The sequence below is a fragment of the Loxodonta africana genome, chromosome 13, assembly GCF_030014295.1.
Source record: "Loxodonta africana isolate mLoxAfr1 chromosome 13, mLoxAfr1.hap2, whole genome shotgun sequence".
NCBI lineage: Eukaryota > Metazoa > Chordata > Mammalia > Proboscidea > Elephantidae > Loxodonta > Loxodonta africana.
The window spans coordinates 72188810-72212884 of record NC_087354.1 but is presented as its reverse complement, the minus strand read 5'-3'; the positions used below and the strand labels follow the sequence as shown (position 1 = coordinate 72212884).

Genomic DNA, 24075 nt, shown 5'->3' with positions numbered 1-24075 from the left:
CTAGCAGCCCTATAGGACAGGGTAGAACTGCCCCACAGGGTTTCCAAGGAGCAGCTGGGGGATTCAAACTGCTGACCTTTCGGTTAGCAGCTGGGCTTTTGCAACCAGGGCTCCCTTTATACCATCAGGTTTCTCAAAAATAGAGACTGACATCTTTGCATGACATCTTGTACTATAATGTCAATCAAATTTTGTTCATTTAAAAAAAAAAGTTTTCAGAGATAAACCTATTTTGTACTTACTGACCCATTACTAGACTATAAACACCATGACCTCAGGGACCAGGCTTTCTTCACCACTTTATTCCCAGCACCTAGAAGAGAGCCCAGCACACAAGAGCTACTCAATAAACAGCTGTGAAATGAACAAAGGAAGGGATTTAAAAGAAAAAGAGAACTCTAGAAAAATCAGAAGAAAACCAAGCCTGCAGCATTAGATGACATTCTGATTCAATGTAATTTGCTCCAAAGAAGTTGATAAAATGGATCAGAATGGCTGGGTCAATGGTGCTCTGATCCCTCCACCAAAAACCTAGCCCTCGCCAGCGGCCACTCCACTCCCACCAGGTGAAGCGCATGGTTACCAAGAGCCAGTATGTCTGTTCCCACAGCTGTTTATACCAGACGTATTTATAATTCTACGTCTTAAGTAAATATTACGTGAATTTAGAAAAAATGAGTTCCTGTTTCTAGGAGAACTCGGCTGAAAGTTTTGGAAAGATTATGTAAAAGTGAGTTTAAAAAACTGCTTTGAGTTAAGTAGGAGAGGCAGCTATCAAGAACTGGGGAAAGGCTCATCAGAAAGGATTTCAGTTGCTTCCCAAGATCTTTAAGTCCCCGCTCCACTTTAAAAAGACTGCTCCGTTATGGGTGTTTTTTATGAAAGAAAGACCACAAGGAACTCAGAGGGCCATACATAAAGCAAAGGCCTTGACTTCACATCAAGTTTGTTCAATCAGTAAACATTAACAGGTATTACAATACAAAGTGAAAGGTTATCCATACGAGGGATATTTTTCAGTCATAAAGATAAGTAAGTTCTGACACACGCTACATGAATAAACCTTGAAAACATTAGCGAAATAAGTCAGACACAAAAGGACAAATGCTGGATGGCCTAAATTATGTGAATTACTTAGAACAGGCAAATGCAGAGAGGAAAGAATGTATTTGTGGTTACCAGGGGCTAGAGGAGAGGAAAACAGGAAGTCATTACTGGAGGGGTCCCGAGTTTCTGTTTAAGGGAGTGAAAACATTTGAAAGTGGATAGTGGTGATGGTAGCACAACATAATGAATATAATTAATGTCACTGAATTGTACACTTAAAATTGTTGCAACGGCAAATGTTTCGTTATATATATTTCACCACAATAAAAAAAAAAAAAGTGAAAAGTATATTTATACAGTAAAACCTATGAAAGCCAGAAGGTCATGGAAGCTCCATAGACACATCCAAACTCCCTGAGGGACCGAACTGCTGGGCTGAGGGCTGTGGGGACCATGGCCTCAGGGGAACATCTAGCTCAACTGGCATAACATAGTTTATAAAGAAAATGTTCTGTATTCTACTTTGGTGAGTAGCGTCTAGGGTCTTAAAAGCCTGTGAGCGGCCATCTAAGATACAACACTGGTCTCACCCTTTGGGAGCAAGGGAGAATGAAGAAAACTAAAGATATAAGGGTAAGATTAGTCCAAAGGACTAATGAGCCACATCTACCAAGGCCTCCGCCAGACTGGGTCCAGTACAACTAGATGGTACCCAGCTACCACCACTGACTGCTCTGACAGGGATCACAATAGAAGGTCCCAGACAGAGCTGGAGGAAAATGTAGAACAAAATTCTAATTCACAAAAAGAGACCAGACTTACTGACCTGATAGAGACTGGAGAAACCCCCAGAGTATGGCCCCCAGATACCCTTTTAGCTCAGTACTGAAGTCACTCCCGAGGTTCACCCTTCAGCCAAAGATTGGACAGGCCCATAAAACAAAACAAGGCTAAAGGGGCACACCAGCACAGGGACAAGGCCTAGAAGGCAGGAAGGGACAGTACAGCTGGTAATAGGGAACCCAAGGTCGAGAGGGGAGAGTGCTGTCATGTCGAGGGGGTTGTTAATCAATGTCATAAAACAGTATGTATACTAGTTAATGAGAAACTAGTTTGTTCTGTAAACCTTCATCTAAAGTACAATAAAAAAGGGCGGGGGGGGACCTGTGAAAGCAAGAACCTGTATAAGGTGGAAACCTGTCAGAAAAGGAAAACTTGAATATTTTCCACTTATAGAGGGCAACAGAAAAATGGTTAAGACTGTACCCTGTCAAAGGCAGAAAACTTTCCAGACCCAGAAAAACAAGTCAATCCCATCAATTTCCAGCACTCACAGGTTTCACAGGTAAAATCTTTAACTAAATTTTCAGTTACCAACCAGTTTCTAGTTGTGGCTGCCAGGAATAAAGTGTCTGCTCCCAGATCAAAGGGAGATAATCTACAATCCAAATACTGCCGCTCAAAGGGCACTGACCTCCGGAATGGTGGGAACCCACAGAGCAGTATGTAGGTGATCACTCCTGCCGCCCAGATGTCCACCTTCAGGCCGTAGCTGGGGAAACAAAGCAGGTGGGGAGGGAGAGAAACAACCGTATTACTCACCTACTACTCCCAGGAGCCTTTCCTGTCACTGTATTACCACCTTTGTCATGAGAGAGGGTCTTGTCAGTGCAGACTACTCATTTCATGTACAGGAATTAATTGCTCTTTGGTCAAAGGCACCGACTTTTCTCCCAGCCTACCCACAATCTTGGTGACCGTCACTATATTCCCAAAGTAGGTCTTGGGACAATAGTCCTAGCCTAGGGCTCTTGGCCACAGGAGCACAAACTCTAGTTCCTGAGGTCGAAGCCATCCTGCAGATAACCATCACAGGAGGCGTGTGAATATATAAGCCGCAGTAGCAACAAAACTACAGCTTTCCCCACCAAAACTCAATCACTAACCAAACCCACCAGGAGTCTTACCCAGTTTCAGCAATGATTTCTGGAGCCACATAAGTTGGCGTGCCACAGACTGTGTACAAAGGTCCTTCTACCACGGTAGCCAGCCCAAAGTCTCCCAATTTCAAAGACTTGGTTCCATCAGGATATTCACATACCTGGAACAGAAACCAGCTGATAATCAGAAGTCATTTTTTATTTTTTTTCCCCCTCCTCAATGATTACAGGACAGCCTTTGGAATTAGGCTGAAAGGACACAGATATACTTATGAGTAAATTCAAAAGAAATCTCTTTTCTTATGCTATTAACGCCATGATTTATCTTTGTGCTTTAAAGCTCTAATTTTTTCTCTTCAGAGATCTCGCATGACTGTGTGATATTTGAAAAAGACAGTATTTTCCACCTTTGCAGAAAATTCTTTACTTAGGGGTACAGTAAACATGCTTGAATGCATACACAGTAGTTAAGGGTGTAGGTGGCTCAGGGAAACTGGTCTTTATAGGTGGTTACTCTGTGTGAGGTACCTGAAAGTCTAGGAAATGGTGCTTATTAAGTCTCCATCAAAGTACTGGGTGTTCTCCAAGAGACCTGCACGTTTAATTTAGAAAACAAAATTAGGGATGCGGGTGGTGGTTTGTCCTGTGGACAGTCAATGATGAAACATAGATATCTCACAGGGAAAAACCTTGGAAAATAAGCTTTGGGATCAGATAGCACTGACCTTGAATCCCCACTCTACTCATTTTCTGGTTGTGTAACCTTGGAAAACAATTTAACCTTCTGAGCATATTTGTTCATCTGTGAAATGGGGATAATAATACCTGCCTCACGGGATTTTGGTATGAGAATGAAATGAGATGAAGCTTGGAAATGGGCTCAATAAATATTCCTACCCTTTCCTGGAAGGACTAACTGATTAGATAATTAGCCTACTCAAAAAATGCTGATGGAGATGTGAATGCTTACGCTTAAATGAAAACACCCTTTCTAGAAAGCATTTCAGTAATATGTACCAAGTTTCTTAAGATCGTTTACAACCTTTTACCCAGTTAATCTACTCCTAAGAACCTGCCCTAAAAGGGATAGAGATTGGCCCAAAGGTTACAGACATCTCAGAAATTATCTAAGATTTTTAAAAAACTGGAAGCAGCATAAATGGCTAACAGGGTTATTGCTGTTAGTTGCCGTCAAGTTGATTCCAATTCATGGTGACCACATGTATACAGAATAGAGCTACTCCATAAGGTTTTCCAGGCTGTGACCTTTTGGAAGCAGATTGCCTGTCTTCCAAGGTGCCTCTGCATGGACTTGAACTGCCAACCAGCTAGTAGTCCAGCACTTTACCATTTGCGACACCCAGGAACTCCTGGCTAACATAGTAATGATTTAATAAATCATGGTACATCCCTATAATAAAATATTACGCAGTCATTAATAATCACTTTCAAAATCAAAATCAATCATGTGGGAAATATTCACTAACTGCATAAAATAAAAAGGAATATTCAAATTATATATATACTATAATTCACCAAAATGTTAACAAGTTTATCTCTGGGTGGTAGCCTTAAGGATTATTTTAATTGTCTTCTTTACACTTTTCGATAGTTTCCAAAATGTTCATTGATATCATTCCTTAACTAAGAAAAATGGATTTTATATATAAGTAAACTTTCTATACGGAATAAAAGTCCAAAAGTGACATTCTAAATGGAAGCAGACAAATGCATATGACGGCATAATTTACACTGGACTCCATAAGATTGACCTATTTGTCTCTTGGGCGTCCATGTTGAAAACGCTGAATTTCAGGAAAAAAAAAACAACTGTAGAGACCTAATCTATACTCATGTAATGTCTTTCTCTATTTTAAACTATTTAGTTTGCTTTTCCTCATATATTACTATGAACCAAGCCAGGTTTTCATCTTGACCACTTCTTAGTAAAGTAGGAGAAAAATTTAGAAAATGATGTGTTTTCAAGACAAGCATGTTAACAACACCATCCATTAGTCTGATGCCTAATGAGGGAGAGAGATTTATACACAATCATTAATAAAGACATCGAGAACCTTAGGGCTCCCCCTGCCAATGAGCCCCAGTCTTTACAGGTATTTTGAAAGGATGATACTAAAATTGTCTTCCTCACCTCTGATACCCTCATTAGTTTGCTAAGAATATTTTTCCCCTTAATATTTTAATAAGTTTGTCTATTTTTGTATATTAAATATACATACTTAACATACATCTTTATGACTTCTAAGTTCCTACAGGAATTATGGTGAAAATTCTGAGCCGCTCACAGACATTTATAATTCTGAGTCAGCCCACAACTGAGCAGAAGCACACTCAAAACTAAGAATAATTTAGCCTAAAGCAACAGAGCCCAGGTTTCAACTCAGGCCACAGTCTTTGGATGACTTTCCATTATGTTTAATGTAAACATGAATGAGAACAATCTGATATACAAAATTACAGTCAGAATTTATGATGCATTTACTGAAACCCAGGCTGTACGAAAAAATTCCCTCACAGTAGCTGCAGTGTTAAGAACATTATAAGCAACATTTTCTAAATGTCTGTATCATAAGAGTAAAAAAAAAAAAAAAAAAAGTTTTATTAAAGCCATTGTTATTTTGTTTTTACAACTTAAAAATACACTCATTAGGTACTTTTTTGAAAAATAGTGTTTGTTTTAAACATTCAATTTAGAGATGCCTAGGGCTACTCAGCGGTTGTTGTCAGATACTCAGGAGTCCCAGAAGCCCCATTTTTCACAACCGCCATAAGGAATTCAGAGTCTGACGCAGAAGCAGAGATAGAAAGGGAACAAACAGTCTATAATCGCTGAATTATGTCTCGACGAGTAGTACTCCTTGGCTAAACATCAAAAGGAAAGTGTCATAAGGGGCAGACAAGTCTGAAATCATAATATTTTTATCTGATTCATTTCCCCCCAATGCTAGACACAGAGGCAAATATGTGAAAGATAATATGAGTAAATTTCAAATCTTAGCTGGAGGTTCTCTTCAAAACAGAAATGAATATATGTGTATATACATATACGTCTGTGTGTGTATACATATATATGTACCTAAACCAAACCAAATCCATTGCCATCGAGTTGATTCTGACTCCTAGTGACCCCATAGGACAGAGTAGAATTGCCCCATACGGTTTCCAAGGCTTTAATCTTTACCAAAGCAGGTTGCCACATCTTTCTCCCACAGAGCCGCTGGTGAGTTCGAACCGCTGACCTTTCAGTTAGCAGCTGAGTGCTTAACCACTGCACTACCAGGGGTCCTCATATTTATCTACAGATAATATACATAATAAAAGTGTTGCACACACACATATCACTGCTTTAAGAGACTGACTGTAGTAAAGAGGTACATAAATGAAGAGGAACTCCAAAGGCCTTCTGGCACAGGGTTCTGTTCTCCCCTGTAAATGACATTCTCACACGACTCTGTGGAGATTTCAATATTCCCTCAAACATTATCTCACTGGACTTCTATAATCACTCTATTGGGCAAACAGGAAATGAACTGCTATCTCCATTTACAGATACATAAACTAGGCACAGAAAACTGAAGTCACCAGTAAGTGGCCAAGGTGGGATTCCAGCCAAGACCATTTCTTGCACCACACCATTCTGCAACAGATTCTGTATCTGGGGAAACAAAAAGAAAACCGGGTAGACCTATCAGAAGGAACCCTGACTGTGGCCTGCACTTGCATACAGGTTTTGAGGGAATCTGAACATCACAACTATGAGGACGTCAGCCCTGCACTGTTCAAAAATGCTCCACCACAGCTGGAGAGGTGCTCCATCCAAAGTTGACCTTAGAATGCAAAAATAAAAAATGTTTGAGGATTGCAGATCCCACATACAAAGTAAACATTGCCCAATCTCTAAATAAAATGTCAACACAATGATTTAGAAGGGCTTCAGATATCCAGCCCTCTTCTCTCCCCTGTCCCCCAGAACTCCTGGAACGCTGAATTTATCACTGGTCTCTCACAGTTAACTCTGACAGGGCGCCGCCAGGCTGTAACTCACAGCGTTAATAGCCACCCCTGTGCTCCCTGACACCGAGACCCATACATCTCTGCTGGCAGGGGTTTAAATTACAGCCCCGCACCCAGAGAGGGGATGCAAATCAGATGTCTGAGGGCTCTGGTTTTTAAAGACTGAATTAGGTTTTAGAGGAGGAAGAGGCTGGCAGTCACTGTGTCTTTACTTTTAGTGCCTCGATGGCACTTCCTCATCCTAGGCCAATGCCACCTTGCGGACTACATCTAGAAACTGCTGAGTGATTCAGTTAAAGGTTTCAACGTCAAAAATATATTTTACTTAGTGCAGCTAAGGCCGTTTCCGAAGCCTGATCCCACCGGTACCAACTGTCATCGAGCCAATTCCAACTCATGGCGACCCCATGGTGGTCACAGTAGAACTACGCTCCATAGGGTTTCCAATGGCTAATTTTTTGGAAGTAGATCACCAAGCCTTTCTTCTGAGGCACCTCTGGGTGGACTCCAACCTCCAATCCTTTGCTTACCGGCTGAGCGTGTTAATTTTTTGCACCACCCAGGGACTCCACCTGATCCCACGGCCATTCTATCTCACACATCAGCCTCGTCCAAACGTCAGTGTTGCCATCTTTCTCCTTGGCCTCCCCCTTGGGTAGCACTATGAGGTTAGTGCAGGGCATCTAGAGCATCTAGAACAGGTTAGACAAGATGCCAGTTTCCTGTTTATTCTCTGAGACAGTGATGTTGGAGCACTGATGCCCATTAAGTTATCTACCCACGATGCATGACAAGGGGAAAGGAGGAGGTCTCGGATTCTGACGAGACTCTGTACACATTAAGAAACTGTGAGTAGATAAAGGGGATAAGCAGAGGTGAGGCTGGGACCAGGGAGCTGGGAAAATAGACACTCCTCCCCCACACACAATTTCCTCAAGAGCCCTGGTGGCGCAGTGGTTAAAGTGATAGACTGCTAACCAAAAGGTCTGCAGTTTGAAACTGCTGGCGGCTCTGTGGGAGAAAGACGTGGCATTCTGCTTCTGCAGAGATTTACAGCCTTGCAAACCCTTTGGGGTCGCTATGAGTTGGAATCGATTTGAGGGCAGTAGGTTTGGGTTTGGTTTTTGGTTTCCTGAAAGTTCCCCAGTGCCTCAGCCACCTTCCTCGCTGGCGCTTAGCAATCAGAGCTGAGGCATGGTTGGTTCCACAGTGACCAATGGCTCCCCAGGGACCCGTGGCTCCTTTTTTTTTCCCCCTTTGGCCTGAAAACTTTACCCCAAAAGCAAAACTAACGGGTATATTTTTTAGCGAATGCATAAGTGCATGGTGTTATCAAGCCACTTAAAAAGGTCAGGCCCAGTCCGATCCGAAGTTCTCTGGCCTGGAATTAGACCAGGAGGGTAGGATTATTATTTTCCTGGGTGAGAAACGGTGTGCCGTTCTGTACCCCTCTTAGTTCTCATACATCTTCCTTTGACCGAAAAGGCCCGTTACCACCCTGTTATTCACTCTAGAGCATCCAGGTTAAGCCAGGGGTGTGTGAGGCAGCATTTAATATGAAGCAGTCTAACCCCTAATACATCAGCTAAACCTTCCGACTGGGAGCTTCACAGACTTAGACTAAGGCTTTTGCTGGTATTTTCAGGTAGTTATGAGAGTACATTTCAAACGGGTTCTTCATCTTACTTCACAACTGTCTTCCCTCCATGTCTTGATGATAAGCAGCCACGTGGACTTAAGTGCAAATAGTGGTACACGCCACGGTGTGGCCTTCAGCATCGTGGATTTACAAATTAGGACGGGACACGATGGAAGAGCCTTTACCTAAGGGTCAAGCTGAATGTCATGGATAAGTGGTGGGGGTCCACAAACAAGACTACTAGGGAACTTCCAGTAAGAATGGGAGTGTGAGGGAGGCTGTGTTTGTCTCCAGCCTCCAGTTCGTTCTTTCAATGAGTGCTTCTTCTGGTTTGAGGACTGCTCATGCCTAAAGCCAGGCAGCCCAAAGTGAAGCCTTCTTGAATGTTAACCTCCCAGAGCTCAAGATTCCACGTTCCATCTGGTTTAAGAGGCATCAGCTGAAGTGAGCTTTCCGCCACTACTCAGGAACCCTGACGTTGAGTCATTTAAGGCGAGTTAATGCTCTTTTGCCTTTCTCCCTTTAGATATGAATAACCATAAATGTTTCTTAAATAACTGGACATGGGGAATGGTAAGAGAAAAGGCCAAGTAGAAAAGTTCTAGGTAAGATGAATGAATTTATCTACTGTTACTGTATATACACAAAATTTCTAAACAGCACCATTTCCAAGTGTATACACAATATGATTAGAACTCTGCACAATTTTTAAAGGTGGAAAAGGCTAGTTGCTACTTAAGTAATAAAAGATCTGGTGTAGAAAAGGATAAGGAGCTGTGTGCTGCCTGCTACAGGCTGTGCCTTTTACGTTCTCTTCCAGCTAGGATGGAAACAAGCCACAGGGGTGGGATACTCATCCAAATTCACACTGGGAAGTCTACTAAACTTTACTTCTCATAACGATGATGTTACGGTCATTTGAAACCACCAGCGGCTCTGTGGGAGAAAGATGTGGCAGTCTGCTTCCACAGAGATTTACAGCCAGCCTTGGAAACCCTATGAGGTCACTATGAGTTGGAATCAACTTGATGGCAGTGGCACTGGGTTTGGTTTTTGGTTTCCGGAAAGTTCCCCAGTGCCTCAGCCACCTTCCTCACTGCCCTCAGCAATCAGAGCTGAAACGAGGCTGGCTCCAGAGTGACCAATGGCTCCCCAGGGACCTGTGGCTCCTGTATTTATATACAGAGAATGTAAACAACTGGATCCTCTGGTGTGAGGTGGACAGTGGTGAGGCAGGGAGTAGTCAAGGGGGCGTCCTCATTACCTTTGTGGTAGCTGTGTCTGGCCAGACCCAGAAAAAGCCACCACCTTTGCTTGGCTTTGCCTGCTCTTGTGAAGCTCCTGGTCAAACACGGTCAGATGGTGCAGGAGCCCAGGGCCTGCCAGACAGTGCAAGGCTATAATGGGCAAGAAGTCTGCTTTGAGGAGAGAACACCATATCCCTACTTTAATCCTCAGGCTGTTTACAACTCTCCTTAGGGTTCATAAAACCGAGTCCATAATACATCTTTTATTACACATCAGGGATATTTATTTTCCTAATAGGGACATATAGGAATGAAATACAATCCCTTCAAGGCAGAAGACAATAAGAAAAAACTCACTTCATTTTAAATGGGCACTCAGAAAGCAACAAATGATATTAGCAGAGGGGGAACAATGAATATTGGACTAACCAAAAGTCCCTGGGATGACCTCAAAGCCTATACATCAATGCATGTTCCTTTTAACAATCACCTATGTAGTGCAAGCGTTAGGTAAGTATAAAGACGTGGGTCTGAGCACCAGGTATATGCTGCTAACTAGAGAGTGACAGTCAATGGTTAGCTAGTGATGTGTACTCCACACCTACTGTGTGTTTCCTTGGCACTGTCCAAAGCATTGGGGATATAACGATAATCGAGATACAGTCCTTGCCCCTAAGGTGCTTACAATCTAGATAAGGACACAGACAAGTAAATCATGAATCCACAACACGGTGGCAAGTGCAGCAGAAACCAGCGTAGGCCATGGCTGACCTCTGCCCAGGGAGAGTTCAATGCCGAAGAAGTTACTTTTTCTCAGTATCTTCCAAGATGGGAAATCCTCGTGGCATAGTGGTTAAGAGCTACAGCTGCTAACCAAAAGGTTGGCAGTTTGAATCCACCAGGTGCTCTTTGGAAACCATATGGGGCAGTTCTACCCTGTTCTTTAGGGTCACTTATGAGTCCAAATTGACTCGATGGGAACGGGTTTGGTTTTTGATTTCTTACAAGATGGATGTATTTGCCACACATTGCTGGGAGAGAGGGCACTGCAGACACCAGTATGGACATACCCAATGGAGGTGTAAGGCTGATGACAAAGTCTTAACCACAGGGGCTGGGGAAATCTGTGGGTTTGGATTAACATGCTATCAAGGACTAGGATAAGCTCACCTCCTAGCAGGGTTGATAATGATGATGATCGGTGCTGACACTCAGCTTTGAAAGGTCTAAGAAGAAAAGCGAACTGTCTTACGGGGGAAGAGTAGGCAAGAACTCCCTAACTGGCTTCTCTAGAATCTTGTAGTCACAAGGACTGGCTCCTAATTAGCAAGCTATGTTTACTTATCAAGCCACAATATGAAGATGAATTAAATATGGCTTGAAAATGAGATGCCATGCTAGGCTAGATGGGCAGAAAAGGGTTAGTGACAGGATAGAAAGCTGGAGAGGTAAATCGGTACCAGGTTATAAAGGTCCCTGAGTGCCACAGTGGAGTAAAACTTTCTTCTACAGAACAGTAGAAAAATTGATACTTTTACGCAAGAGAAATTAGTATCTCTGTGTCTTGATTTCCATATCTGTAAAACTGGGATAGGAGCCTAGATGGTGCAAGCGATTTGTGACTGGCTGCTAACCGAAAGGTTGGTGATTCAAACCCACCCAGCAACTCTGCAGGAGAAAGGCCTAGCCATCTGCTTCCATAAAGATTACAGCCAAGGAAACCCAATGGAGCACAGTTTACTCTGTCACACATAGGGTTGCCATGAGCCAGGGACTGACTCAGTGGCAGCTAACAACAACACGACTGAGATGAATGGATGAGATTATCTCAAAAATTCTGTCCTGCACAGAAATGAACCCCCGTGTTCCACTTCTGTCTCCTAAAAAAAAAAAAAAAAAAACTAGCAGCCTTTAATTCTGTCCCTAATTTATTCTCCAGAGGTTTTTTTTTCATACCCTAAGATAAATTTCCTGTTAACCTTTCATCTGTCAGTACACAGCAATCAAAATGTAAATAAAAATGTGCTATCTAATATATAAACCCATTGCTATTGAGTCGATTCGACTCCTAGCGACCTTATGGTGAACAGTAAATTCAGATCAGTTCAATACCCATTTATATTTTATAGTCATTGACTTGAGACTTGCTGATTTTCTACATTTAGGTTCTCTCAATCCCTGATTGCAGGATTGGCACAGACTCTAACATTTCATTGTTTACAAGTGATTATGATCATTTTAAAAGAAGAGAGGCACAAGCTGGAACAGAGAAAAAAATAATCACCACCACCAAAACTGGAAAGACGTACCAGGAGGTTCTCTGGCTTGATGTCTCTGTGCACGATGCTGAGGCCGTGGAGATACCTGAGGGCGTTGGCGAGGTTGTACACCATGGCGCTGCCGTCTCTCTCTGTATACTTGGTTGAAGAGGTAATTGCATCAAAGAGATCGCCACCCTAAAGAACACATGAGAGAGAGCACATCGAAACATCAACTGTGGCAATCCCGTGAAGGTAAGGAAGATGGTTCATCAGCCCAGACTCAATACAAAATGACACAAATGCTATGAAAACTGATGAATTACAAGTAATGAAAGTCACAAGGTAGCAAAACACTTTGCTGATTAGGTCCTTCAAGAATACTGTAAGTCCGGGTATTCAGCACCAAGAAAATCTGTCCATCCTCTTACTTTGACCAACTCCATCACCAGAAAGAGCTCAGTAGCCGTTTCCATCTCCTCAACCAGCATGATGATGTTCGGATGTTTCACTCGGCGCAGGATTGACACTTCATTCTCAATCAGGTGTTCCTGTCGAACGAAGGGTGCAGAGAAAGGTGGGTCAGAAATCACGGCACCCTCTGCTCTGTCCACGACAACACAACAAAAACAGTCTGCGGGACTGACGCTAAAGGAGCCATCTCTCTTGACACAGACTAAACCCATACCCCAGCATGCTGGTTTCCAGAGAGACAGGACAAGCCAGTGAACATCTCACTGCCACTACAGAAAACAAACAGCCGTCTAACATCCCCAGAAGGGCTCCGGGGTGCCACCCTGCCCAGAGAGAACACTGCCTTCTTGTCTGTCATTCCTTCCAGCCCCTTAAAAGGCTGTGACATTAAAGCCTGTAATTCAGCTAGAACCACACACTGTCACCTGTGACAGGTACTCTGTGAGCAAAGGAGAAAGGGTGACGGTGCACTAACTCTTTTAAGCATCGCTGTGCCAAGAAAAAACCAAAGCCCCTCAATGACCCATGAGAATTATTTCTCGTCCTGTTTATTAAGGAAAGGCCCAGACAGAGGTTCCATATACTAGTAAATATGATCATCTCTTCCAAAGTCCCAACATAACCTACTATTTTGTAAGTGATGTTTTTCAGCACTCTGTAATGTCAGTATATGCACAGAAACAAACATTGGGCATATAAAAAAAAATTGCCATCAATTTCTGGCATTAAAATATTTTTAGCTTTTAAATTGTGACCTATACAAATCTGCATTTCACATTGGAATTCATGAAAAAGAAACTTTCTTCCTCGATGATTGTTCACGCAATCGTTTACCAGATGAATGTTCTTTATCATCTTACAGTTCAGAAATCTGGAAACACACAGTACCACAGGGACCGCTGTTCTCACTTTAACTGTAATCACCTGTCCTCAGAAACCACCGCCAGAGCGTCAGTCCCGGCGAGTACTGCAGCTGGGATGAGCACAGCCGCAATGTCTACTCACATCATTAATTACTCTCCACACAGAGACCCGGGGATCACCAACGCTATTGCTCTATTACTAAACAGGAAAGCCTCTCTACAATGCTGTATTTTTTGATCATCACTAACTTTAATAACGAGTTATTTTCAGTTTAGAGAATGCTCTGTAAAACTCACTAGCTGTTCTCATATATGTGTATGTGTGTATATATGTCACACGTGCACATGCACACATACCTGTATCCATCATATTTCCCTTTTTGCCTTTGCTATCAAGCATCTCTGAGCTAAATTTAATGTTCCACTGCTGTAATAAGATGGTTATCTTATCCCTACCTCAGGATCTCATTTATGGTTCCTCTCATCTTCAGGTATCCATAAAAAAACAAAAAAAAGGTTTTTTTTTTTATCCATAGGTACATGTAATTTTACTCTAAGCCAACTCCAACCCTTCTGACAACAGATGGAGATATAAATTACAACAAACGAGTAACATGCAGGGAAAATCTGTTGCAAGCCCCTGCACATAGTGGACCATGATTCTAGAGCACTGAATCACTGTGCTGTCCAAGTAATCCACTGCCCTCAAGTTGATTCCAACTCATGGTGACCTCGTGTGTCAGGGTAGAACTGTGTTCCATAGGGTTTTCAATGGCTGATTCTTCAGAAGTAGACCACCAGGCCTTTTTCCAAGGCACTCTGAGCGGACTTGATCCTCCAATCTTTCAGCAGCCAAGTACGTTAACCACCTGCACCACCCAGGGACTCCCCTGTCTAAGTAGTCACTGAGTAAATGTTGGCAAATGACAGTGCGAACGCTAAAGAGAAGTAGGGGAAAGGAAACAACACTGACTGAATCTATTCACTATATGCTGGTCCCCAGGCAAAGTACTCGCATGATAAAACACACGGTTTTAACACTTTACCCTTAAAACAGTCTTTTGAGGTAGGAATTCAAACCTAGATTTCTGACATGCAAGTTTTTTTTACTACACAACATCACCTTTCAAAGAGCAATGCTTCAACAGAAATCAAGCTGGAATTTTTCAAAAAGATAATGATGGCTACAAATCTGAAAATATTGAACTCCTTGGAAAGATAAGAACACACGATAGTATCACACCGAGTTGGGGTTGAAGGCAGAACCATGCCAGGTCTTGTGGAAGAATAAACTGTGCTCCTTTTAGTGAGCAGGGCTGGGAAAGTCTTTGACCTGGCTTAGTCCTCAGCAAACCCCCCCAAATCTAGTGGAGGAATGGTTGTTCCCAGACCCTAACAAACCACACCTGGAAGGCTGAGGACAGCCCTACTACCTGTTTCCAAGTCCCATAAGTCTAAGTTACAAAGCAGCAACACAAAGCTGCAGATAGAGTCCTGGTCCCTCCCCTAGGGAAGCAGCTATGCAGTCAACATCCTGTGATCACAGAGACCAAAGAAAGGCCCGGCAAACCCTTCACACTTGTAAACATATTTTCAACCTTTTGGATTCCCTGTGCCAAGCATTTCCTCAATCATACAAAAAAGCAGAGTTCCATGTACTTTCATGATCACGTAAAAGCAAGCAGGTGGATTTATTTCTCCCTGTGTGAAGAAAACATGGCAGTAGTTATTAGGCCTGTGGCGAACCTGAAATATAAAATGTGTATTTTATTTTAAAGAAAATGCATTCATGACTTCAGTTCTCCCCTTTCCCTCCAAAGTTGGAAGAATCTATAAATTTACTTTATTCAGGCCTCTATTTGTGATGTTAACTTAGAGTGGCATGTGTAGAATAATCCCTACCCCCAGTACCCAAAGCAGCTCTCAGACTGGAGTTAAAATAAGGTGTCTACCACGTAAGGAGACCGCACCTTCCCAAAGTCATTATCTTTTTCAGTAAAACGCGTGATGGAAAGTCTTCCTGTGTATACAACGGAACCTCCCTCAGGCCAGCTGCAGCTCCACGTTTCGAATTCTGAGAGGGCAGCCGCGAGCACTTTCCCCAAGGTTACTTCTCTCAGTTAGTTCACTGCAAACTACTTGACAACCGCTGGTCTTCTAAGCACTCAGCGAATGCTGCTGTTGGGGTGTGGGAGCTGCCTACCTTTGTTTCTCAACTTCTGACTATCCCTGTAAAGTTGTCTATGAAGGAATAATCCACTTTTTAAACTAACCATCACCAGAAGCAAAACAAAACGACCGCATAAAAACCTTCACAAACATTATCTTCCTATTTCACATGCAACCCACATATAATATGTAATATGTTTCTAATCTGTAAATGTGCTCTCTAAATTACATTTTCCAGGAGGATAAAATTTCTAAACACAATATGAATATCACTTTCATCTGGAGCCACAATTAACTTATGTTACCCAATCATCTATGATTATTTATGTTAGGCGATTCACAATTGTAAATAATTAACAAATGAATCATTCCATGGCAGTGCTCCCTTGTTCCACGTGAGGGAAAATGACAAAGAAAACTGCTAACTTGGCAAAGGATACTGCCTTATCTTTGGCCTTGGTGACTTTAAATATACAGGGGTAAAAATGAGAATTAATTAGGGGAATAAGCAGCTCTCGCAACCCAAACTAATCACCCTTTCTCTATCCTTCCCCAGCTCTCAGACATTCCTCTCCCTTCAGTTCTGTCTCACTGAATGAACCTGGCTGCCCAAAGCAGAAGCAGGAATTCCACCTGACTCCTCTTCTCCTTCCTAGCCCTCGAGTGCATCCAATCACTCACCAGTCCCTGCCGGGTCTACCTCCTCAACAGCCTTTGAATCCAGCCTTTGATTTTCTCCATTCCTACTAACACAGAGGTCTCCAGGCTGCAGAAAATTCCACTGCAGCTTGCTTGGCTGGTGTTATGGATTGAACTGTGTCCCCCCAAAATACATGTCAACTTTGTTAGGCCATGATTCCCAGTATTCTGTAGTTGTCCTCTATTTTGTGATTTTTCTATGTGCTATAAATCATAATCTCTGCTTGTGGTTAAAGAGGATTAGGGTGGGATGTAACACCCTTGCTCGGGTAGTACCCCTGACCCAATGTAAAGGGAGTTTCCCTGGGGTGTGGCCTGCACCACCTTTTACCTTACATAAAAGATAAAAAGAAAGGGAAAAAAGGAAAGGAAGCAGAGAGTCGGGGACCTCATACCATCAAGAAAGCAGTGCCGGGGAGAGAGTGCGTCCTTTGGACCTGAGGTTCCTGAGCTGAGATGTTCCCAGACCAAGGGAAGCCTGATGACAAGTACCTTCCTCCAGAGCCAACAGAGAGAAAAAGACTTCCCCTGGATCCGGCACCCTGAATTCGGACTTCTAGCCTACTGGACTGTTAGAGAATAAACTCTTTGTTAAAGCTGTCCTTGTGGTATTTCTGTTATAGCAGCACTAGATGCCTAAGACAGCTGGCCTCACTGTTTCCAGTTCCATCGCTTGGCTGGCCTCCCAATCTGCACCAGAATTGCAGTTCCTTTGCTCTGCCAGCGTCACCATTTTCAGTACCATTGCTCGGCACTCTGCATCAGAATCGCAGTTCTTTTGCTTGGCCCGCCCCACGAAAATCCTGGTGCCTGTGTGATATGATTGAGTGTTACTTATGTAACTTGCATGAACTCCCTGCTTGTAATACCCCTTAAAAGTAACTATTTTCCTCACCTGCATGGAACAGTCTTGGAGGCAGCAGCCCCGATTGCTTCCTTCCTTGCACGATGAAATAAAAGGCACCTTTACGTTCTCCCACCTCTGTTTCATGTTTATTGGCCAATACCAGTCACGCTGAGCAAAACCTGGGGTTTCCACCTGGTAACACTACTGTCAATTTCTCACCTAGACCTCTGGGCATTTGCAAAGGTAGTTTTCTCTGCCTGGAACTTTTTCACCCACTGCTTGGCAAACTCCTATTGATTAGTCAAGACTGCACTCACACCTCGCCACATCTGAGTAGCCTCCCCTGCTCACCCAGAGCTGGGCAGATACCCCTCTGATGTGCTCACCGTCCGTGGGTCCAGTTCAGGCAACTCTCCTCCCACTGTCTTTAATCATTTGTGAGCTGGTCTGTGACCCCCTGGAACTGTGAGTTCTTCGAAGTTTTTGTTTACCTCGCTATCTAGCAACTAGCACAGTCACCAACACGTAGTAGGCACTGAAGTACGCATGTGAATAAACAAACACATCATCCTCTTGGCCAAGGGTGACTTTACAGCTGGCATCCAGATGGCTTAGAGAGTACTACCGAGGATGGGTACAGTAAGAGAGGTAAAATGTTCAAATCTCTATACATGGTTTTTGTACATATGTATAAATATATGCAGTAGGTTCAGTAATGGCCACTCAAAGACATCAAAGTCCTAACCCCTGGAATTTATATCACCTTGCCTGGAAAAAGTCTTTGCAGATGTGAACAAGGATTCTGAGATGAGGAGATTACCCTGGATTATATCCAGGTGGGCCCTAAATGCCATCACTAATGTCCTTATAAGACAGGGCAGAGGAGATTTATTGCCTTTTTGAATACATGCAGAATAAATCTTTCCTTTTACTTACTAAACTTTGTGATGTTTTTACCCGACAACACATGTATATAACAGAAAAGGAAATGACAGGTTCAATTTCCCCCCTAGGGTCTTATTACATGAACAAATAAATTGAACTTGGAGAGGGATCATGGCAGATTGGCCAATGTATGGGCTGTGTAATCAAGCAGTCCAAGATTCCGTCACTGCTCGCCTCCACATAACTTTTGCAAAGCTATTCAGTCTGCCCCTGTGTTCATCTGTAAAACTGGTACATCTGTTGGCAAGTCATTAAAGGCTATGTGCAAAGTTCCTAGAATAAGCCTGGATACAGAATGCATTTCAATCAATGGTGTACATTATTTTCAGCATTATTAATTTTCTGTGTACAACCCACAAAGCAGAGGTGACCACAACACTCCAAAATAGTGGCTGAATGCCCCTCCTTTAAATTTAAAACAAAAAAAAAGTTCTCTAACATTTCTCTTCTAAAAATAAAATTTAAAGTTATAAAATCAATTTATTTGTAAAAAATCAAGTTTTGAAATTATACAGACTTAATGCGGAAATAGGGGAGCCCTGGAAACTCTAGTGGCATAGTGGTTGACAGCTATGGCTGCCAACCAAAAGGTCGGCAGTTTGAATCCACCAGATGCTCCTTGGAGACTCTATAGGGCAGTTCTACTCTGTTAACACATAAGATCTCTATGAGTCGGAATCACCTCAATGACAACAGGTTTTTGGCTTAATGTGGAAACAGTTGGTCAAATAAACGAATGTCAGTATGTAAATTAGAATATGATCATGATTTGTAAAAACACGATGCTATTAAATAACACGGGTGGGGTGGATTAATTACTTTTGTGCGTGGCCTGTTTAGCCATGGTGTTGTAACCCCACCCAGGGGACTGTGTGATAGGGTAATTGTGGCCTAACCAGGGGATTGGTCAGTTTAGCCTTAAAAGAGCACCAATTCCAGAGCAGAGAGGAGGAGCCCACCAACAAGGAGGGAGAGAACAGCAGGAAAGACCCAGCAGCAGAAGCCCAGCAGCAGAATATGGCACGGTGGGCTTCCCAGCCCATGGAGAAAGCTGACTGCCTTTGGGCAGAGACTGAGGACCAGAGGGAGGCGTGCCTGTGAGCACGGCTGGGGAGAGGCTAACCTGATGGAAGGACTGTATCCTGAGTGTTCTTGAGCCTGAATTCTAACTGTTAATTCCCTAATAAACCCTATAATCGTGAGTATGGTCTGTGAGTTCTGTGTGGCCACTGCAATGAATTATGGAACCCAGCAGAGAAGCAGAGAGTGCCGGGCAAGGGATGGTTGGTGTCGGAATTAGTAAAGATGGCGGAGAAAGGTGGCTTGTCTGGCTTTCATCTCATTGGAGTCAGCCTTGTGCTGTTGATCCTGGTTCTACTTCCCCCTTGTGGGGCTGGAGAAGGTCAGACACTGCCCCTATGCCGTTTTTTACAAAAGAAAAATAAGACCCAAATGTTTGAACTGACCTCTCCATCTGCTTCAGCCCTTACAGTACCCAGACTGAATGTTTTTGCACACGAGATTTTCTTTCAACTGCTGAAACAGCTGCTTAAATTTTAATCAGATAAACAATATCCTTGCCATAGCAATTTTTTTTTACTTAAAAAAAATTTTTTTTTAATGCAGTGGAGCAGAACTTGGCTCCCAAAATTATAAAATACTCATTCTGATTAAATCATAACACACCAGAGAGAAGGAACACCACCTTTTTACAGGTGGGGAAAAAGCCATTATAGTTCAAAAACTTCAATAATATTGCTGGAACAATAAGTAAAAGCACACAGAATTATGTAAAGAAAATTAAATGTAAGAGAAAAACAACCTTAGTTACTCAGAAAAGGAGGAATTCTGGACAGTCTCTGCTTCATTAGCTGTTAGTGTGATGGGAACAAAACTAAATGACAAATTTGCTCTTGGATTTTCCATTCTGGGGCTCAGACCATAATATTTAAAGTTTTCTGTTAAAATATATACAAGTTTTTGGATGTCCAATGAAGACTAGTTTTTGTGTTCCAGAAATATAACATCACTACATCGCAATGTTTTCTTCTTTTCACTACTATCACCTCAAACTCTGCTAAATCCCTCTGACATAGTAATAATGTTAATAGTTAACATTTGTTAAAGTCTTATTATATACTGGCACTGTCTCTATGTGGTTCCCATGCCTTAATTCAATTATTCCTCACAACAACCTTATGTCACAGGTTATTAAACCCAACTAATAAACCCACTGCAGAGGGAAAAACAAAGACACGAAAGGGTTAAATAATTTTCTTAAGGTCACAGGGCAAGAAGAGGAAGAGCCAGGAATAAACTCTATACAGTCAGGCTCTAGAGCATCACTGTCCCACAAAAATACAATGGGATCTATATATGTAATTCTGAATTTTCTAATAGCCACATTAAAAATGTAAAGAGAGGTAGATAAAATTAGTTTTAATATATTTTATTTAACCAAATATATTCAAATTACCATTTCAACATGTAATCAATATAAAAGGCATCAATGAGATATGTTAGTTTTTTTTTGTACTAACTCTCTGAAATCTGATGTGTATTCTACACTTACCAAAAAAAACCAAACCAAACCCAGTGCCGTCAAGTCGATTCTGACTCACAGCGACCCTACAGGACAGAGTAGAACTGCCCCACAGAGTTTCCAAGGAGTGCCTGGCGGATTCGAACTGCCAACCCTTTGGTTAGCAGCTGTAGCACTTAACCACTACACCACCAGGGTTTCCAACACTCACAGCACATGTCGATTTGGACTAGTCACATTTGAAGTGTTCAGAAGCCACAGGTGGACAGTAACTCTTATACTGGATGGTGCGGCTCCAGAGCCTACCCTCTAACTGCTATGCTTCTCTAGAAAGGAATCTAAAAAGCTCTTTGTTGTCACTACTATATATGTATTTTTTCAAACATAGTTAAAATAGCAGTACCCTCGTGGCATTTTTTCCCTGCCCCAGCTTGAGGACAGAAGAAAAAAGTTCGTCTTGTTGGGAGGCAATTCTCCATGGTGTTTCTGCACGTATCAGCTTTTTACAAAGCAGTTACGTATACTGTACCTTTCCACAACATTTCGCTTTGTCTATAATCTTCAGGGCAAATTCCTTTCCAGTGGACCTACAGAACAATCAGAGAAAGGCCATTTAAAGACATAAAGATGTTAGTTACCTATTGCCGTTGAGTCAATTCTGATTCAATGGCAACCAGATAGCACAGAGTAGAACTGTCCCATAGGTTTTTCTTTGGTAATCTTTATAGAAGCAGACTGCCACATCTTTCTCCCATGGAGCAGCTGGTGGGTTTGAACCGCTGACCTTTCAGTTAGCAGCCAAACACTTAACCACAGTGCCACCAGGGATCCTGTCTTGAAGACATTATCCTTCCTGATTTCCTCTGCAGCACAGATGCTGCGAATGAAGGCTTGGCTTCTCCCCTGGTACATCAGAGACAATATTGAGTGACGTCAGGAGAAAGGTACCAAAAAAAGGAAAACAAAACAAAACTAAGCCACAATGCATGTGAATTACATTTCCTTTTATAAACATTAGTAACTATAATATTATAAAGTAACTCAAACACTTAAGATATCTAAATTCCTTTGTATCAGAGCTGGAAAAGAAAGTTTTTCCATATTCAAATCTCAAAATAGTTTACTAAGGAGACAGGATAAAATTAACAAAAATGAATCAAAGTAACTGAAAATCTTCTGTTATGAATGTGTCTTTACATTAGTCCGTTAATCACATTAGCCCATAATTCAAAACTGAGAAGTCTTGGGAGACTTCCTTTATTTATTTCTTAGCCAGAAATTCAGCTAGGACCTCGTGCCACCGGGGCCACATCTGGCACTAGTAAAGTCATTTACTCAGACACAAGAATCTTAGCGATTATCTCATGTTGAATCATTCTTAGCATAATTTCATCTGAACATGGTAAACAAAGTCTTTCAATATAGACAAACAGTTCAGTAAAGAACACTGCAGGCTTCTCAGAATACATCCGTCTCCCAAATGCAGTTACTTTTGCCCAAGTTGTCACAGTACACACCGATGAGGCCTAGCTTAGAACAACTGGTTGTTGTCATTAGGTGCCGTGGAGTTGGTTCCAATGCATAAGCAACCTCATTTACAACAGAACGAAACACTGCCAGGTTCTGTGACATCCTCATGATCGTTGCTGCATTTCAGTCCACTGTTGTAGCCACTGTGTTAATCCATCTCCTTGAGGGTCTTTCTCTTTTTCAGTGACCCTCTACTTTACCCAGTATGATGTCCTTCTCCAGGGACTGGTCCCTCCTGATAACATGTCCAAAGTACATGAGACATAGTCTCACCATCCTTGCTTCTGAGAAGCATTCTGGCATTGGAAGAATTACCTTTATTTAGATTGCTCCCCACATTAAAACATAAACCAAATCCTATCTCAAATTTCTGACAAGTCTTTAGAAATCACATTTTAGATGTTTTGTTACTTGGGTGGTGTCATGAATTGAACTGTGTCCCCCAAAAATATGTCAACTTGGTCAGGCCATGATTCCCAGTATTGTGTGGTTGTCCTCCATTTTGTGACTGATAAAATTTTCCTATATATTGTAAATCGTAATCTCTGCCAGAACACTTAATTGTGCTCACAAGGAACCTTTACATAGATCAAGAGGCAGTTGTTCAGACAGAACAAGGGGACACTGATTGGTTTAAAGTCAGGAGGTGTGCATCAGGGTTGTATCCTTTCATCATACCTATTCAACCTGTACGCTGAGCAAATAATCCAAGAAGCTGAACTTTATGAAGAAGAACAGGGCATCAGGATTGGAGGAAGACTCATTAACAACCTGCGTTATGCAGATGACACAACCTTGCTTGCTGAAAGTGAAGAGGAGTTGAAGCACTTACTGATGAAGATCAAAGACCACAGCCTTCAGTATGGATTGTACCACAACATAAAGAAAACAAAAATCCTCACAACTGGACCAATGAGCAACATCATGATAAATGGAGAAAAGATTTAAGTTGTCAAGGATTTCATTTTACTTGGATCCACAATCAACAGCCATGGAAGCAGCAGTTGATAAATCAAGAGACACATTGCACTGGGTAAATCTGCTGCAAATGACCTCTTTAAAGTGTTGAAGAGCAAAGATGTCACCCCAAGCCATGGTATTTTCAATCACATCACATGCATGTGAAAGCTGGACGATGAATAAGGAAGACTGAAGAAGAAATGACACCTTTGAATTGCGGTGCTGGTGAAGAATACTGAATATACCATGGACTACCAAAAGAACGAATAAATCTGTCTTAGAAGAAGTACAACCAGAATGCTCCTTAGAAGCAAGGATGGAGAGACTGCATCTTACATACTTTGGACATGTTGTCAGGAGGGATCAGTCCCTGGAGAGGGACGTCATGCTTGGCAAAGTACAGGGTCAGCAGAAAAGATGAAGATCCTCAACGAGGTGGATTGACACCGTGGTTGCACCAATGAGCTCAAGCATAACAACGATTTTAAGGATGGCGCAGGACTGGGCAGTGTTTCATTCTGTTGTGAGTAGGGTCGCTATGAGTAGGAACCGACTCGACAGCACCTAGCAACAACAATTTCTGCCTCTGGTTAATGAGGCAAGATTAGATTATGGTGAAGAGGATTAGGGTGGGATGCAAACCCTTGCTCAGGTCACATCCCTGATCCAATGTAAAGGGAGTTTCCCTAGGGTATAGCCTGCACCACCTTTTATCTTATAAGAGATAAAAGGAAAGGGAGGAGACTAGAGAGTTGGGGGACCTGATACTACTACTACTAAGAAAGCAATGCCAGGAGCAGAGTGTGTCCTTTGGACCTAGGGTTCCTGTGCAGAGAAGCTCCTAGTCCAGGGGAAGATTGATGACAAGGATTTTCCTCCA

General features: G+C 42.3%; 1 protein-coding gene across 6 annotated transcripts in view; it reads right to left on the bottom strand.

Moving 5' to 3' along the window:
- Positions 1-24075, bottom strand: part of DCLK2 (doublecortin like kinase 2) — a 192432-nt gene that overhangs the window by 13402 nt on the left and 154955 nt on the right. For all 6 annotated transcript variants that reach the window (XR_010317447.1, XR_010317448.1, XM_023557135.2 and 3 more), the window contains 5 exons: positions 21235-21292; positions 12598-12717; positions 12218-12364; positions 3015-3148; positions 2522-2599 (listed from right to left, as the gene is read on the bottom strand). Coding sequence is in view for 4 of the 6 variants with exons in the window: in XM_023557135.2 (XP_023412903.2) it covers positions 2522-2599; positions 3015-3148; positions 12218-12364; positions 12598-12717; positions 21235-21292 (537 nt within the window). In the remaining 2 variants the exon portion in view is untranslated. The remainder of the gene's footprint in view (positions 1-2521; positions 2600-3014; positions 3149-12217; positions 12365-12597; positions 12718-21234; positions 21293-24075) is intronic.